Raw genomic sequence first — 15,101 nt, 5'->3', positions numbered from 1 at the left:
CCATCTTTCTCACGAAGGAGGGTGACCCTGTTTCCAAACAGGTTTAAGAGCCATACACTGCTGTTCAGCCTTAGTAGACCCCACAGCTAGACCCAGTCCCTAGGATTAGCCAGATTTGGTTCTACATACTTTCCAGGGGAAGCAGAAGAACAGCCGAGTCCCACATCTCCTCGCTCCCAGTCCTCTACCCCCAGGAACCTGAAGAACTAAGCTCTAGGATCAGTTTTCTCTGGCCCAATGCCATGAACCAGGCTTAAGGCCAGCCTTAGATAACATCATTTCCTCTGAGGAAGGCTATAGCAGGTGCTTATTTTGTGCAGAAAATCAGGCCTTTCTACAATGTCGTTAATTATGTAAATGTGAATGGACAGACCTGCTACCAGCTGTTAGTTCCTCCTCAGCTCTGAAGGCTAGTCTTGGAGTTGGCCCGCTCTCACCTTTCCACAAGGCACCAGGTAATCCCGAAATGCCAAGAACTTGTTCTCAGCAGCACACATCGGTCCTGTGTAGCACCCTCTATACTTGACCAGGCAAACACGGCTGGAAGTTCAAGGAACCTTTGCTTCCCAAGAGCTTTTCAGTTGTCCCTGCAAGGATTCTGCACAAAGATGCATAAACCTCACAACTATGAATGCCAGTAAAAAGCAGAACTTTAACCTGTGGTTACTGAAGAACTGAACTGCTTTGAAATGGGTAGTCTCTACCAGATGTCTTTTAGTATCCTTGTTTGCATTGGTCACAGATCTGGCCTTGGTGATCAAGAGTTTAGCGTAAACAAGCAAGACACCCTCTAACTTATGGAGACAGTAGACTAGGCACATAGCCAGGCAACAGTTACTGTGTGCACAGTGCAATGTAGTGAAGTCCTCTGTAACTTCTGGAGGATATATCTGAGTCATAGAAAATCACACACACATACACACCTCTAACCAGTTGATAATGAAGACTTCCCACCATGTTTCATCTCTGTATCCGCTATAACTTTTTGTGCAACATTAAGCTAAATAATTTATTTTTTATAACATTGGTGTGTAGCCATTTTGTTATTTGCAGTTATATTGGGCCTCATCAGAAGTTGGGCGATGTGGTAAAAATGCAGCGGCAATAGCGTTAACCCTGCACTACTGCATTGCCCGATCACGAGTTTGGGGGAAAGTCAGAGGATTCACCTCCAGCTCTGACCTGGAGGTGAATGCGCTGATTTGTTGCCCATTTTCGGGCAATTACGGCACCGCAATTACTGCAGCGTTAATTGCACCAAAAATGCCCCATTGAGTCCTATGGACTAAAAAGAAATGGGGACTTACACTGCCCCTGCCACTTGTGGTCCAGCAGTAATACCACTGGAGCAAGTGGCTGCAACAGTATTTGTATTGGGCAATATTCCAGTGGATTTACCGCTGGGATACCGCCCAACTCCTGATGAGGCCCATTGTGTTTGAATGCTGTTGTGCCAGCGCACCTCCCTTGTTATTGTGAGTTGACTTTGACATCTCAGACAGTGCTACCACTAGAAGACCAAGGGAAGGCTTAAAGGGGGACACCTTTGCTTAGAGTAGTATGTAGCTCATATCCTGAACACAAGGCTAAGAACAATTGTCATAACACTTTTGAGGTGAGTCCTTTTGAGCACTGGTTCTTTTGAAAGTGATTCAGACATTTTTTTGGTGTGTTTTGTGAAAATCCTATTTCATTTCGGTGACAACGACAGTGTTATGAATGAGGTCTATCATCATACATTCAGCCTGGTTGGTACATGAGCACTCTCATATTTTGGAACAGATGCCCCCGTACTTTCATTGGTGACTCAGTCTAGCTTTACAAACACAGAAATGCAGTGATTGACCCATGAGAATGGTGAAAGGGCACCCTTTCAAAAATGTACCAAACAGAGAGGGTAAGAAGGAGGTTCGTGTAGACTAATTGCCCAAACTTTCTTCAAAGATGTATCCTGAGATGTATCTTTCAAGGGCAAAGGGAGCATGTCTGGGACAGCAAAGGGACTCTTACCAGTGCTGCTGTAGAAGGCCAGTCTGGAGGTGGTATGGAACTTCTGGATCAGGAACTGGGACAGGGAGATCTTCTCATCTGTGCTCAGAGATTCATCTCCATTTTTCCAGTACAGCATCAGGTCTTCGTCAGTGTAGGCATCTTTAAAGGGATGAAGACAAAACGTTATATGCATGTAAATGTTGCCAGTGAAGATCTCAGCCTAAACTTACAGCAGTGCAGTCTACAATCGGTTTAGAGAGCACTAAAATGACGTAACTAGGAATTCTACCATTTTGTGAGAATATTTTCATTATCAAACGCTTTACTGCCACTCTGCAATTATGATATTCTAGCATTGAAAACCAGTGAATTATGAGGGAGAGATCATCAATGTGGCGTGAAGCTGCCGCTCCAAGGGCTGAAACGGGAGGTAAAGGCCCGGCAGCCCAAGTTACCTGAGCAGAGCGAGGGCCATTAACAAGGGCCCTGGGCTGTTACCCCCATTCCAGCCCTTGGGGCGGGGGCTTAAGGCCACTAGCACCACGGGCTACCAAAGCGTTAACCCAGGGTGCTAAAAAAAAGGATTTGCCTTTGTTCAACAGGGCGCGCGTGCGGTCCCATTGTACGAAGGAACCTCCTTTACAAAGATGACCACCGTGGAAAGGTAAGAGGGGCTCTGTACGGAGCCCCTCTTCCCTTTCCATGGTGGCCTGCGGAAGGCAAGGGGAAAGAGCAGATGCGGAAAGAGCAGATGCGTCTGCCGAAATAAGGTAAAAAGTGGGGTGGGAGGGTGAAAAAATTAAAAAAGGGGGTGGAGGCTGGGGGGAAGAAGCGGGGTTTCTTCCTAACCTCTTTCATCTGCCTCCCACTCTCCCATTTTGCATCAGTCTCTCTGTGTCCCTCGGTTTCTCAAACACCTGGTAGCCGACCCCCTGTTCCTAAACCTGACCAGCTCTATGGAGCCTTCCTGCTGCCCTCGCTCTCTATTTGGTGCCCACCTTTTCATCTGCAGAGGTAAGGTGGCATTCTGATATATAGATCATTGATGCACCTATAGATTTATATTTTCTATTGCCCAGTATAATTAAGTGCCATCCTCTTCCCCTAGCAGGATGCAACCCCATGCCCTCCACCTCCAGCCTGCAGTGCACCCTCCTTTCAGGGCAGAAACATCACCTGCTTTCCCTCCCCATGAAGAGCAACGCCAGGGGACCCAGCCCCTCTACAGGCACTGTCCCATGTCCTCAGTCTAAATGATGCCGTCCTATCATGGACAGCTAGTCCTGTGCTTTGCTGAAGGTGAGGTGTGGGAACTGATCCAAACTTTACATTATATTTATCCTCCTCAAGGGCAGCCCAGGAAGGGTTCGTAGTAGCAGTGTAATCCAGTAAGATATAAGGTGCATCTAGAGCAGGCTGAAATGATCTGCACCTTATCTACAAGTCGCATGGACCAGCCATCCATAAGATAACTCAGTACAGTATTCTGATATAAATAAGCACCTTTTGCAAACATCTGCTTTAACCTGGAAGCCGCAGGTATCCATTCCAATAATATAGCTTGGCATGTTAAGGCAACTACTGTGGAACACTGTGTGCAACCAGAGGGTGCAGCTGCCTAAGAGCCTTGGCGAGAGAAATGGAAGTACAGAGACTGTGGGAAAGATGTACAGGGAGAGGAAGAGAAGGGGAAAAGCGAGGGGGCATGGCAAGTAAAGGCAGGGAGAGACAGAGGCGGCGAGAGGGCAGTAAATGGCAATGTGGAGGATAGAGGATGGAGGAGAGCACGGTCGGTGGGAGAAGATAAAGAGTGCAGGTAAGTGGATTTGGGAAGAGAAGTCAGTAAGGAAGAAAGACCGAGGAAAAGAAGGAGAGAGGTGGGATGATAAGAAGGGAGATTGCAGGAGAGGGACCGAGGGACACTGAGGAGTGTGAGTGGGAGATGGAAGGAGAAAAAGGAAGAGGAGGGAAACCAATTTCCATAGCATGAAAACTTAGAACTGTACACTACACCACAAACCTCTAACAAGAGCCTGAGAGGTGAATCACGTTTAATCATGCCCTAAGAATAAAAGGTATGTACCTTTTCTAATAGTACAAACCAACAGCAAAAGAGAAGCAAGAACAATAGTGTGGTAGCATCCATCTACCAATCCTCCCTTCCCATCTGCTCTTGCACGTCTATTCCATCCACTCCCCTTCTCCTTTGGCCACTCAGTCACCTTACATCCACTCCTTGTTGGAGTGGATGTAAGGACATAGTGGGAGTGTGCGTACTGCATGGCAGTGGTGGTAAATGGGAATGGTGGTAACAAGGAGTGGATGTAAGGTGGGAGAATCAAGGATGCCGCCTCCTCTCCTCTGCGAGGGCTGATCAATATGCCCCCAGGCCTTTTTCCATCTCTGCTTCAGTGTGCTCCAGCAATGCCACCCTGAACACGGTGGCTAGTCCCCACAGTCCTCGGAGTAAGGAAATGAGGGGCCTGGAATCTTGTTGTGAAAGACAGATCCCTCCTTCTACCAGAAAACGGTGGCATGGAATGGGATATATTATGGCTTAAAGAATATCTTTTTGAAGCACAAAAATGATTTTTTTGGCTGTATTTTCGCAGCACATTGTAACTGAGTTGAGTGTGTGAGTTAGTGCCAGTATGCAGGAGAGAGACAGGATGCAACAGCAAGTGTAAAGGTAACCAATATCCTTAGGGAGACATACACATTTGCAAACAGTATCTGCTCCTTTGTATGGTGAATACGAAGGGTCACTATTATTATATATGGAGCAAGACTAGTCCATTTAAACATGACTGGGGCTCATTTTGCAATTGTGTAAACTTCAAGCTGAATCACTTCTAGGGGCACTGAACATTGGCAGGCAATTGAATGATTTGCCCAGGATCACACGCCAGATGTGGTGAATTTGAGCCTAGACAGACATTTAGGTACTTGACCATGTATCTTCCCAGCTCAAGTTGGTACATATCTGTGTTCATTTTGGGGTTTAAAAACCTAAAATAATGCTCAATTTTGCACAGATGACTTTAAAAGTGTACAAGTCACATGATACAACAACTTAACCATGTTGACATTGTCGAAATATGTTGATTTAAAAGAGTATGGGGGTAATTTGTTTTGAACCCTGAATTGCACGGAAGGGCCTGCTTCAGTTTGCACTTTTGGGCAAAAGGGCCCCTCGCGTCAGAATTAATTGTTTCCACCACGTGGTGGGAAAGTAAACAGTAAAAACACACGAATTAGGGTTAAGGATTCAGCATTTGCAAAATAAAACAAATGTCGCCCCGTACTGAAAATCAAAAGTCGACACCAATACTTGTAGGTATTCCCCAAAAGAATTTAGCGGGTTCACATAATTGTACTCTATTACTAGTTAGGGAGAACAAGTGCCGATATTTGCCAATGTATTTAAGTGCCCTCATAGCAGCCAAATCATACTATGGGCACACATTGCAGGCATTTGCCTGCATCACACACTCTGGCATTATGAAGATGAGTGAGCGCCATATGAAATAGACATAGCAAATGTATACTCACAGCAACACATATATACATTTCACCTTCCAAACTACAGCCTCACCGTAAGGGTTGCTTTTCTAAAACTTGACATTACAACACTTAGATGCACTACCACACATGTACAGTATGATGAATGTTGTGTGAGTGAAGAAATAAATGGCTTCACTCACTCACTCAACAGATTGATCTAAACCTAGGAGCGTATGGCCTTACCCAGCATGACACATGCATGGATAAAACTTTGAATGCAAGCAACCTTTACCCCCATCCCTACTATGGGGCGTACAAAGGAATCCTGCTGCCGGCTTTTGCACCGACAGCATTCTAAGGCCTGTATTAAGACCCAGAGGGAAGTAGACTTGTAGTAGCACCGTAAACCTTTCTTGCCTTTGGTCTGGTTGGAAACTGCTAGACATGTCACTAGCAATTGACCATCCTCATTTGAACACCTTCTTCCTGGTGTTCAGTTTGTATCTTAGTTCGACCAGATGATTCCGGGCTCCAGTGCTTAGCTGTCATATGAGTGCACAGTTCCAAAGATGTGTTTATGCTAAATGCAGGCATCACAAAATAGATCCCTGGTAGCCAATGTGATGGTGACCTTTAGGTTGATGTTTAGGGTTCTTGTCTCGGCACAAACAAAAACTTTGGGGCGCATCCACAAATTTAAGCTCACCAATACAGTGTTACTTTGAACATGTTAACTTATGGGAGTCACTGGGGTAGTGCATGGGTTACAGGAATTAGAGAAATTTGATTTCAGTCTCATCTGGGTTCTGATTCAATTTAGGGCAGAAAAGATGATGTCATATTTTTTAAGCCTTGAGTTGAAGCCAACCCTTCATCACCCACCCCTGGATCTATGTAATGCTTCGAATCGCAAGATGGTGTACTGAACCTCTCTCTCGTTACCATCACAACACTGCCCACACCCTCTGGAAATGGGGTATTGGGGCGCTTTGACAGAACAAATGTTTACTATTAAACTCACAGCTTTCCAGCTCCAGAGAGCAGGTTTGTGTGTCCAGCGGAAAGCGACTTAGGTCCATGTTGCACATCGATGTAACTGTGACCCTAGACCAAAACAAAAAGACAAGAGAAACTGTCAGAACTCTTCTCTTAAAATCTAGTCAAGTACTTTGATGACATGTGGTTTACCCATATCGTAATACACTCAATCGACTTTCTGGTATTTAACAGCAAAAATGGAAACATATTTCCGTAATTCACATGCAGTCCCTGCAGTATTTGTCGCAGGTCTTCAGTCACTGATTTATGTACAACAGTTAGGTCTAAGCAAGCACCTGACCACGGGCAACCGTGATTCACATGCTGCAATAGTTTAATGGGAAAGGTAAGTACACCCTCTTCCAGGAAAGGTAGGGCGTGCCATTTTCTGGCCCGATAAACGAGCATGCCATTTTTTGGAAAGGTAAACGGGTGGGCCATTTTCTGGAAAGGTAAACGGGTGGGCCATTTTCTGGAAAGGTAAACGGGTGGGCCATTTTCTGGAAAGGTAAACGGGTGGGCCTTTTTCTGGAAAGGTAAAGGGGTGGACCATTTTCTGGAAAGGTAAACGTGTATGCCTTTTTCTGGAAAGGTAAACGGGTGGACCATTTTCTGGAAAGGTAAACGGGTGGGCCATTTTCTGGAAAGGTAAACGGGTGGACCATTTTCTGGAAAGGTAAACGTGTATGCCTTTTTCTGGAAAGGTAAACGGGTGGACCATTTTCTGGAAAGGTAAACGGGTGGACCATTTTCTGGAAAAGTAAGTGCCTATGCAATTCTTTGGGAAAGTAAATGTGTATACCATTTTCTCAAACGGAAAATGTATGTCATTTTTTGGACAGATACGTCTGAATGTAATTTTCTGGAAAGGCATGTGCCTATCTCACTTTTTGATAGGTCGTTGTAGATGGCATTTTCTGGAGGGATACATGTCTTTGGCATTTTCTGGTTCATCCTGAACGGTATTCAGCTTGTGTAGTACTTAATGATTTTGCCAGAAATTAATGATTTTGACAGAAGTTAGGGGGCCACAGTAATCAATGGTGAATTGGAGGGTTCCACACAAAAGGACTTTGCAAATGTTGATGAGGAACACTCATTTTCTGTTTCCAAATACTGTTTAAATTTTTCAGAAAACTTGAAGCATGTTTTATTTTCCAGCATAACATAATAAGCTTTTCACCTCAAATCATCATATACACCTGTTGTAAATATAAAGGTAAACATAATTGTTACAGGTTGAGATTCATAAAGTAGTGCATATTTTACACAGATTGATCATAAAGCAGGGCCTTGTTATAACTGATGCACCCGTCTCATCTGAACTGACTTGTACTTCCGGAAGGGACTCATCAATTACTTTAGTTACTGCTCCATGTGGAGGTCCTTGTAGTTTGCAGCGCCTGTGGCGGGCCCAACCCAACTCTATTGAGTGCCCAGTGAGGCTAGCGCACCCCATGTTCTTCATTGACTCATCGACCTTCTGTTAAGCTTGAAGGAAAATCAGAAATACCTTGTGTGACAGTTATTTGTTTTAAAGTGTCCAAGGCGAAGAAGTAGGTGAGACCAATTGAACTTGTAGAACAGCTGGCTGCAATCACACCCGTCACCCCCTAACCACAGCCACAACAGTGCTTCTGGAACCACCCTAGGAGAAAACATATACAACCTACAGCCTCAAGGCCCACATTGTTGATGAGCGATACAGAGACATACTTGTTCACGTTCCTTAAAGACAAAAGACTTCAAAAGAAACAGCCAAGAAAAATGTGTACGACATTACAAGAACGATCAGAGACAGCAATAATAACCCGCGCATTAAAGCTTAGATAATACCAATAGTACACTTTGTGTCTACACAAATTATATGGACCTCATTACAATTTCAGCCTATCGGAAAAATGGTGGGACAAGGTTGGTAATGGAATTGCTGCCCCTTTCCTGCACCACCAAACTCCGAATGTGGATGTAAAGTGGAGGATGTACCTGCAGCATTTTGCCAGATGCCATAGACAAGTCCATTGCATCGATTGCTTTCCCAAAACATGCAAGGTTGGGTCTGACACATTCAGGCTTTTTTCATTGCCTTCTAGACAATGGTCATCCAGCAAATGATGAACAAAGCATACTTTACTTTGATGACCTGATGCACTGTACCATGGGCATTCCTTCTTACAATTTGTATGAAATTGTAGAGGTATTGAAAACTGAAGAATACACAGAGAAAGGGGAAAACAAATTGAAAATCTTATTTTCCTTTAATCTACTCAATTTTTCAGTTTTTAAATCACATTCAAATATTTCAATTTTAATGATCACATCATCAACTCTCGCTTCATTTGTTTGATACTGCAGTGCTACATGGTGGGAGTGCAGCACATTGATTTTCTATGCGCAAACCGCTGTGTATGGCCATCTAGAGCAGCCATTAGGATTCATCCTTTATTATTTGTACACGTTTGTGGAAGGCAGATTTTCGAAAATGCAATGTACCACTAAGGAAGGAACATATTTGTTAGTGTTTCTATTTCCTTCTTACAGCCAGGACACGACACAATCTTTCATTTTCTTTTCCAACTGTTTTACTTGTTAAGCCCTAGGCCCTAGGCTAGGTGAGCCTTTATCGCCTAAATAAATTACATCGCAGATTATTTTGAAATGTTCTATATGGAAAGCACATTAATAACACCCAAAGCTTATTTCACAGAAAAAAAGACAATGAAGACTACTCTCTTTCATTCATAATCATGTGGTTTTCCAGGGCTCTTAATCACATGTTTGTTTTTCCTTACCTCTGTCCTTTCCACATCACCCCCACCAAATCCACACCAAATTTGTACTCAAATACCCCCCCAGCTGTAAAATTACTTCCTGTCCCATAGGCAGCGCTTTCATTTTGCATGGACTCTGGCACTATTCCACTGTCGCTCATCCTGCACATGTCTAAAACACCTTCAACTACTTTATGAAAAACACAAATTGGACAGTACGCTGGAATATCCATGTAAAACATATGTATTTTTTCACCTCAGTTAAAAACACATATACATAGCAACAAAAGACGGGGGGACACCTGAAGAGTTTCATCCCACACATAGCTTTGTCATGGGTGAATTGTTGTTCTTGGACATTGCCCTTTTATTGGCTGAAGCATGATTTGAGTCAGGTGTACCACAATAGCTTCGATACCATATCGTATGCATAATGACACCGTCACCTGCTTAATTATAGATTGCAAAACTTCATCTATGAGTGGAACATGAAAAGGAGGGCGAGAGAGGCAGGCAATCTGGGTAAGATGACTTACCTCTACTACTTGACCTACTTCTGCATCAAGAGATACAGACTGCAGGGCCAGGGTTCTAATCAGGTACATGGGGAGAGTTGCCAGGAATGGCAGAACTATGGGGTCAGTAGCAGTATAGTCAAATATATCATGAGTCCCATCAGAATTTACCACCTCTGCCTCAAAACCCTTTGTATTATTAACTCTGGCTTACAGGCCTCTACATAGGCCACAAAGAACTGGCTTGATGCAGCCAGGATGAAGTGAGTGGGACAAGAGAGAGCTAGGGAACGAAACAGGGGGAGAATGAACACGAGAAAATAAAAAACACAAACAAAAAAGGCATTAGTGGCAAAGGAAAAGAGAAAAAGCAAGACAAATAGTGGGAGAAATTAAGCAGGAAATAAAATGTAGGTCGCTTAGCGAAAGAGAGAAGAAAGAATCGAGGAAAGGGGGCAGGAAATTAAAATGGCATGGCATGATGTGAGAGAAAAAGGGGTGTAGGGACACAGGTTGGAAGGAAGTATCAAGGAAAGGAAGGAAAGGGCAAAACGCAAACAGAAAAGTAGAAAAAAGAAAGAAAAATTCGAATGGGGGAATGAAAGAAGAATGCTGGCTCTTGGGTCAGGGTCTGACTGCTTTGGTGCCACCCATGACAGTGGGGTACAGTGATTGGAAGCCTATGGGGGAATACTTGAGAATGTTTGCCTAGGGCAGAAACAAATCCGAAGCCAGCAATGACAGGATCTTTCATGTGTTGCACGTCGCATCCTCCCACCTATGGGTCCTCATACCTTCTGAACCCAATGACTGCCTGCTCCTGTACCATATTTTCCATCCCTTCAAACCCTTCAAGCACTACCATGTGCTGATATATTGGTTAGTGTTTCTTCTTCTCTGGAGATAAATATTTATTCATTTATTGTACAATGACAACTTGTGCAGTACCGCTTCAAGTCACTGTCACAAAAAGTTTAAAGAATGAGAATCGTGAGGTCAGGTGAGGCGACAAGCAAGTGAACATACAATATGCCAGTGTAACAAAAACATCAAATGATTAGTACATAAGTAGGCATAAAAACAGGTGGCCGCAAAGCCACATTCAAAATTCCTCTCAGGTAAACATAAGCAGAAACGGCACATGTAGGAGGGATGGAGAGACAAAGTCAAATGTAGATTACCCATAGAAGAACGAGGGGGGTTGATTCCAAGTTCATGAAGATCAGGGGGCTCCTCTGGGGGAGAAGTGATAATGAACACGTTAAGTGCTGAGGGCCGGCCAATATGGTTCAAAGAGAGTTGAAAATGGGGCAGGGCAATTTAGTAGAGGTACTCTGAAGCAGGGGTACAGCGGGATAGCTGTAAACATATATTGGGTGGGAACATTGTTCCAAAGAGTCACACCAAGTATTAGTAGGGGTTGCACCCACATTTACCTCTTTTAAAGCGAGGGACCTAGAGGTCAGGTTTCAGGCTTAATGTAAGGGTTTTTCTGGATTCAAATCTCGTTACGTATTTAGCCATTGACATATTTTGGAATATATTTGGGGCGCGAGAGTGCAGCAGTGAGTGTGGTCTGCCGTGGTCTCATTGTGAATTTGGAGCACTTCTGGGAGTCTGTTGTCCCTGGCATCTTGAAGCCGCAGCTCTAACCAGTTCAACTTAAAAAGACCACCTCAGCGCAATAGCATGGTGTGAGAGTGCAGCAGTGAGTGTGGTCTGCCGTGGTCCACTGGGCCTGGGTAGGGCAGGCTCCCTGTGATTCGGGCACCTTGGTGATTGGATGATCGCGGTAAGACAGTAAACGATGGACTGCTTGTATGAGCTGCGGCATGCATGTACAAATGGATCTCAACTGAGTACCCGGGCAGCAGTGTGAAATTAAGGATAACTCTTACAAGGCAAAGAAAGCTATAATTTTCTCACTAAGTGCTTCATGTAATTTTGTCTATTGTTAATATGAAGAAAAAAGAACAAAACGTATATCAGATAAACTGGTGACTGTTAACTGTTGTTTTGGAACCACCCACATATTAAAAAAGAGCAGTGACTGCGGGTCTTTTTGACCTTTAAGCTGTTCTTGAATAATAATGGAACGTGCCTCAGTATACCTAAACAAACTAGTATTGTTTCAGTTGCCAGTAAAATGCCAGGGAAAAGGACCTTGCGGAATGGCAAACAGAGGACCATGGCAAAAATCAATAAAACCATAGTCCGCGCAGAGACAATAAATACTACAAATTTGGGAACTGGTTCAAAATCTGAATTGGCATAAATTGACAAAATAACAGATTTTTTTTAAAGGACAGACCGCGACGATAGAAGTTCACCCAGCGCCTAATGTATGCGAGAGTTTGAATAGCAATCTAGCCTTTACAGCGGTGCAATTTGACAACAATAATTTGTTACTGAAACTCTGCTATTCTCTGCACGGCGAAATTATGCAGCTGGAAGCAGGTTTAGATACTACTGATACCGCTGCTAATACTATTGAAAAAACAGTTATTGAGGTGAATAAGCACTCAGCTATACATACTGTGAGGCTTTCTTGGTCAACTCGATTTACTGGGATTATGGAGGAAAATCCCAAAACAACAGGTGATCTTCTGGACTTTACTGAAGGTACCAGTAGTCGTGAGATAATTGATAGTACTGTGAATAAAAGATCCAAGGAGCAGGACGCATAGAATCTAGCAACGGGTTTTGTGTTGAAGATCTTGTTAAAGTTAACACATAATATTGCCTGCCATGTTGGTGTGCCCCGCCTTCTTGCACACAGATGTTGCCTGTTTTTCTTGATTCTTCTACCCTGCTCCCCGCTACCCCTCCAGCCTACTTCGTCAGGAGTCTGTCCTGAAACATTCTGGTTTCACCCTCACCGTCTTGTGGTCAATGCTGGATTTGACTTCTATGGACTTCATTGATTCACAATGCGTCACCCTTTTTAAACTTTGCATCTTGTACTCATGGTGGCCCTGAATCATGCTGTTCCCATCTTCATCTTGTATCCTGGCTTGCAACATTATGTGTTACTACTGACTTCTGCAATTGTATTCACTCTCCCCTCTTGCTTCTCCACTCTTTTTGACTGCTTACTCTCTGCTCTCTCCCTTTCTCCCTTTTCCTATCTCCTTCTCTCCTCCCCTTACTTTCTTCTATGCACTTACTCTATCAGAATTATCCCTGGACCTAGTATGATAGCAACCCTGTCTGTCTCCTCCTCCTCCCCTTACTTCCCCCCCCCCACCTCCAGCACTATCTGAAATGTTGTCAGGCCTAGTACGATAGTCACTTGTTTTGTTACTCCCCTCCCTTTCTGCACCCCTCTCCATCACCTTTTGTTTTTCTCCGGCTCTATTAGAAATGTCGTCAGGCCTAGTATGGTAGTCCTGTGTCTGTTTCCATTTCCTTCCCACTCTCCCCCTCCCTTCCTTATCTATGTCTTAGCTCTTGCACTATCTGAAATGTCGTTAGGCCGAGTACGATAGTTAATTTCACATCCTTACTGTTCATGGCCTGTAATAATGTCGTTGTATTTCCCATTGTTCCCTCCCTTGCCTTGAAGTGCTTCGAAACACATTGTGTATAGGCGCTATATACATAGACTATCATATCATATACAAAATACTACTTCCCTTTCATCTGAATGAATACAAATAAAAACAAATGGTTGTGATAAGCAAGCCAATCTTCAACAACCTCAGGATACTCATGACATCAATTGTGTCATGCCGAATGAAACTGTAGCAGTAACTCATTCAGAAATAATGGAATTTACAAAGGTGAAGATTCTCGTTGACAGTGTCTAGGAGGATAATGGATTACCTTTATCAAGAAGAGAAAAGAGAAGAATGAAGAGTATAAAGGCTAAATCAGTAGCAAAGCTTCGAGTCTTGGAAGAAAGCAATGGATTAGCAGGTGCAGAAGACATAAATAGAAATCAGTTTTCCAGGAAAAGAGCTAGGAAAAGAGTGTTGAGAAGTGCTAAAAGAGCAGCTAACAAGATTGGTAATTTAACTAATTTGTTAATTGGTTCCAACGTACCCAAGAAAATAACTGGGTTACAGCATCAAGAGGTATTATCTGAGCTGGAACAAAGCATGTTGTATGACTTGAAACATAATTTGAATCCAGTGTTGCTACTACTATCACAGGTGTTCATCAGAATTGAGCTATCAAAAAATTAAAAACTGGTATAATGCCTCTCCTAATAAAGCTAAAACTCAAACATATTTGCTGCAGGCCCCAGAATGCACTTCCCCTTGGGTTGTGACTGTTTTTCCAACTAAAGAGTTTACTATTGTGAGCCTATTTGAGGGCTCTAAGCAGCCGATAAATAGAGACTGCTTACTTGAAACCTTTAGTAATCTCCTTCCTCCGAGGGTGACAAAAACAGTGACTTAATTGGATCCTTTTCCATATTATGTAACTAGGGTACACTGTCCTCACCTGAAGTAGTTAGCTTAATTAGGGCACATTTTGAATCCCTTCGTAAATGAGGATTTGATTTAGATTGTGTGATAAACAAGAAAGCCATTTTGAAAGATCAAAATATAAATAAAAAAGGGTGAAATACTGAAGGATGTAACATCTAAGAAAGTTGTGGAAACATAAACATCCTTAGAAGGCTGGGACCCTGTCATAAAATCACATTGGGAATGGCTATGCTCATTTCTACCACCTGTCATGACAACACCATGATCCTGAATAGAGATTCAATCTTGGAATACTAGGGGGCATGTTCACCTTTTTAGTTCAGAAGGCTCTTGTAAAGATTTTTTTCAGGCCTACTTTATATTACTACAGGAGACGTGGCTGTTGGGTGCTGCATTTTTTGATGGGCATACAGCATACTTACGCCCTGCTAACGGGTAGAAAAGGTCGCCCATATGGTGGTTTAACTACCCTAGTAGCAAATCATTGGAAATCAGAAGAGTGTGTAGAAATTGTTAATTACAATAATGTTTTAGCTGTGAAAGTGGAAGTTGACTCTAATCACAAGGCACTTGTGACAAATGCTTATGATCCACCTGGATGTTCTGTAACTATGGATTTTCAATTAAAAGTGTTTCAATTACTGGGAATCCAGCTAGCAGTTAATTAGACGGCATCTTTTGTGGGGTTCTTAATGCCAATTGCCTCGTATCGAAAGCCAAAAGTACATTGATCATGAATGCTACTGATTACTATTGTAGATGTGCTTAAGCCTTAACGTGGATTAATTTCTTTGAAGAATTGCACATGTATGTGTTTAACGGCTGTGTGAAAAGGGACATTCCCC

At 43.2% G+C, this 15,101-nt stretch overlaps 1 protein-coding gene across 1 annotated transcript in view; it reads right to left on the bottom strand.

The window, feature by feature from the left end:
- The window catches only part of GABRR2 (gamma-aminobutyric acid type A receptor subunit rho2), a 633,724-nt gene that overhangs the window by 75,585 nt on the left and 543,038 nt on the right, over positions 1-15,101 (bottom strand). Inside the window, exons 5-6 of the mRNA XM_069606506.1 lie at positions 6,518-6,600; positions 2,011-2,151 (exon numbers count right to left, since the gene is read on the bottom strand). Of these exons, the coding sequence (XP_069462607.1) occupies positions 2,011-2,151; positions 6,518-6,600 (224 nt within the window). The remainder of the gene's footprint in view (positions 1-2,010; positions 2,152-6,517; positions 6,601-15,101) is intronic.

The sequence above is a fragment of the Ambystoma mexicanum genome, chromosome 4p (assembly GCF_040938575.1).
Source record: "Ambystoma mexicanum isolate Mex_15411 chromosome 4p, UKY_AmexF1_1, whole genome shotgun sequence".
In the NCBI taxonomy this organism is placed as follows: domain Eukaryota; kingdom Metazoa; phylum Chordata; class Amphibia; order Caudata; family Ambystomatidae; genus Ambystoma; species Ambystoma mexicanum.
Note: the sequence above shows the minus strand (reverse complement) of the source record. Positions and strands in the feature narration are given on the sequence as shown.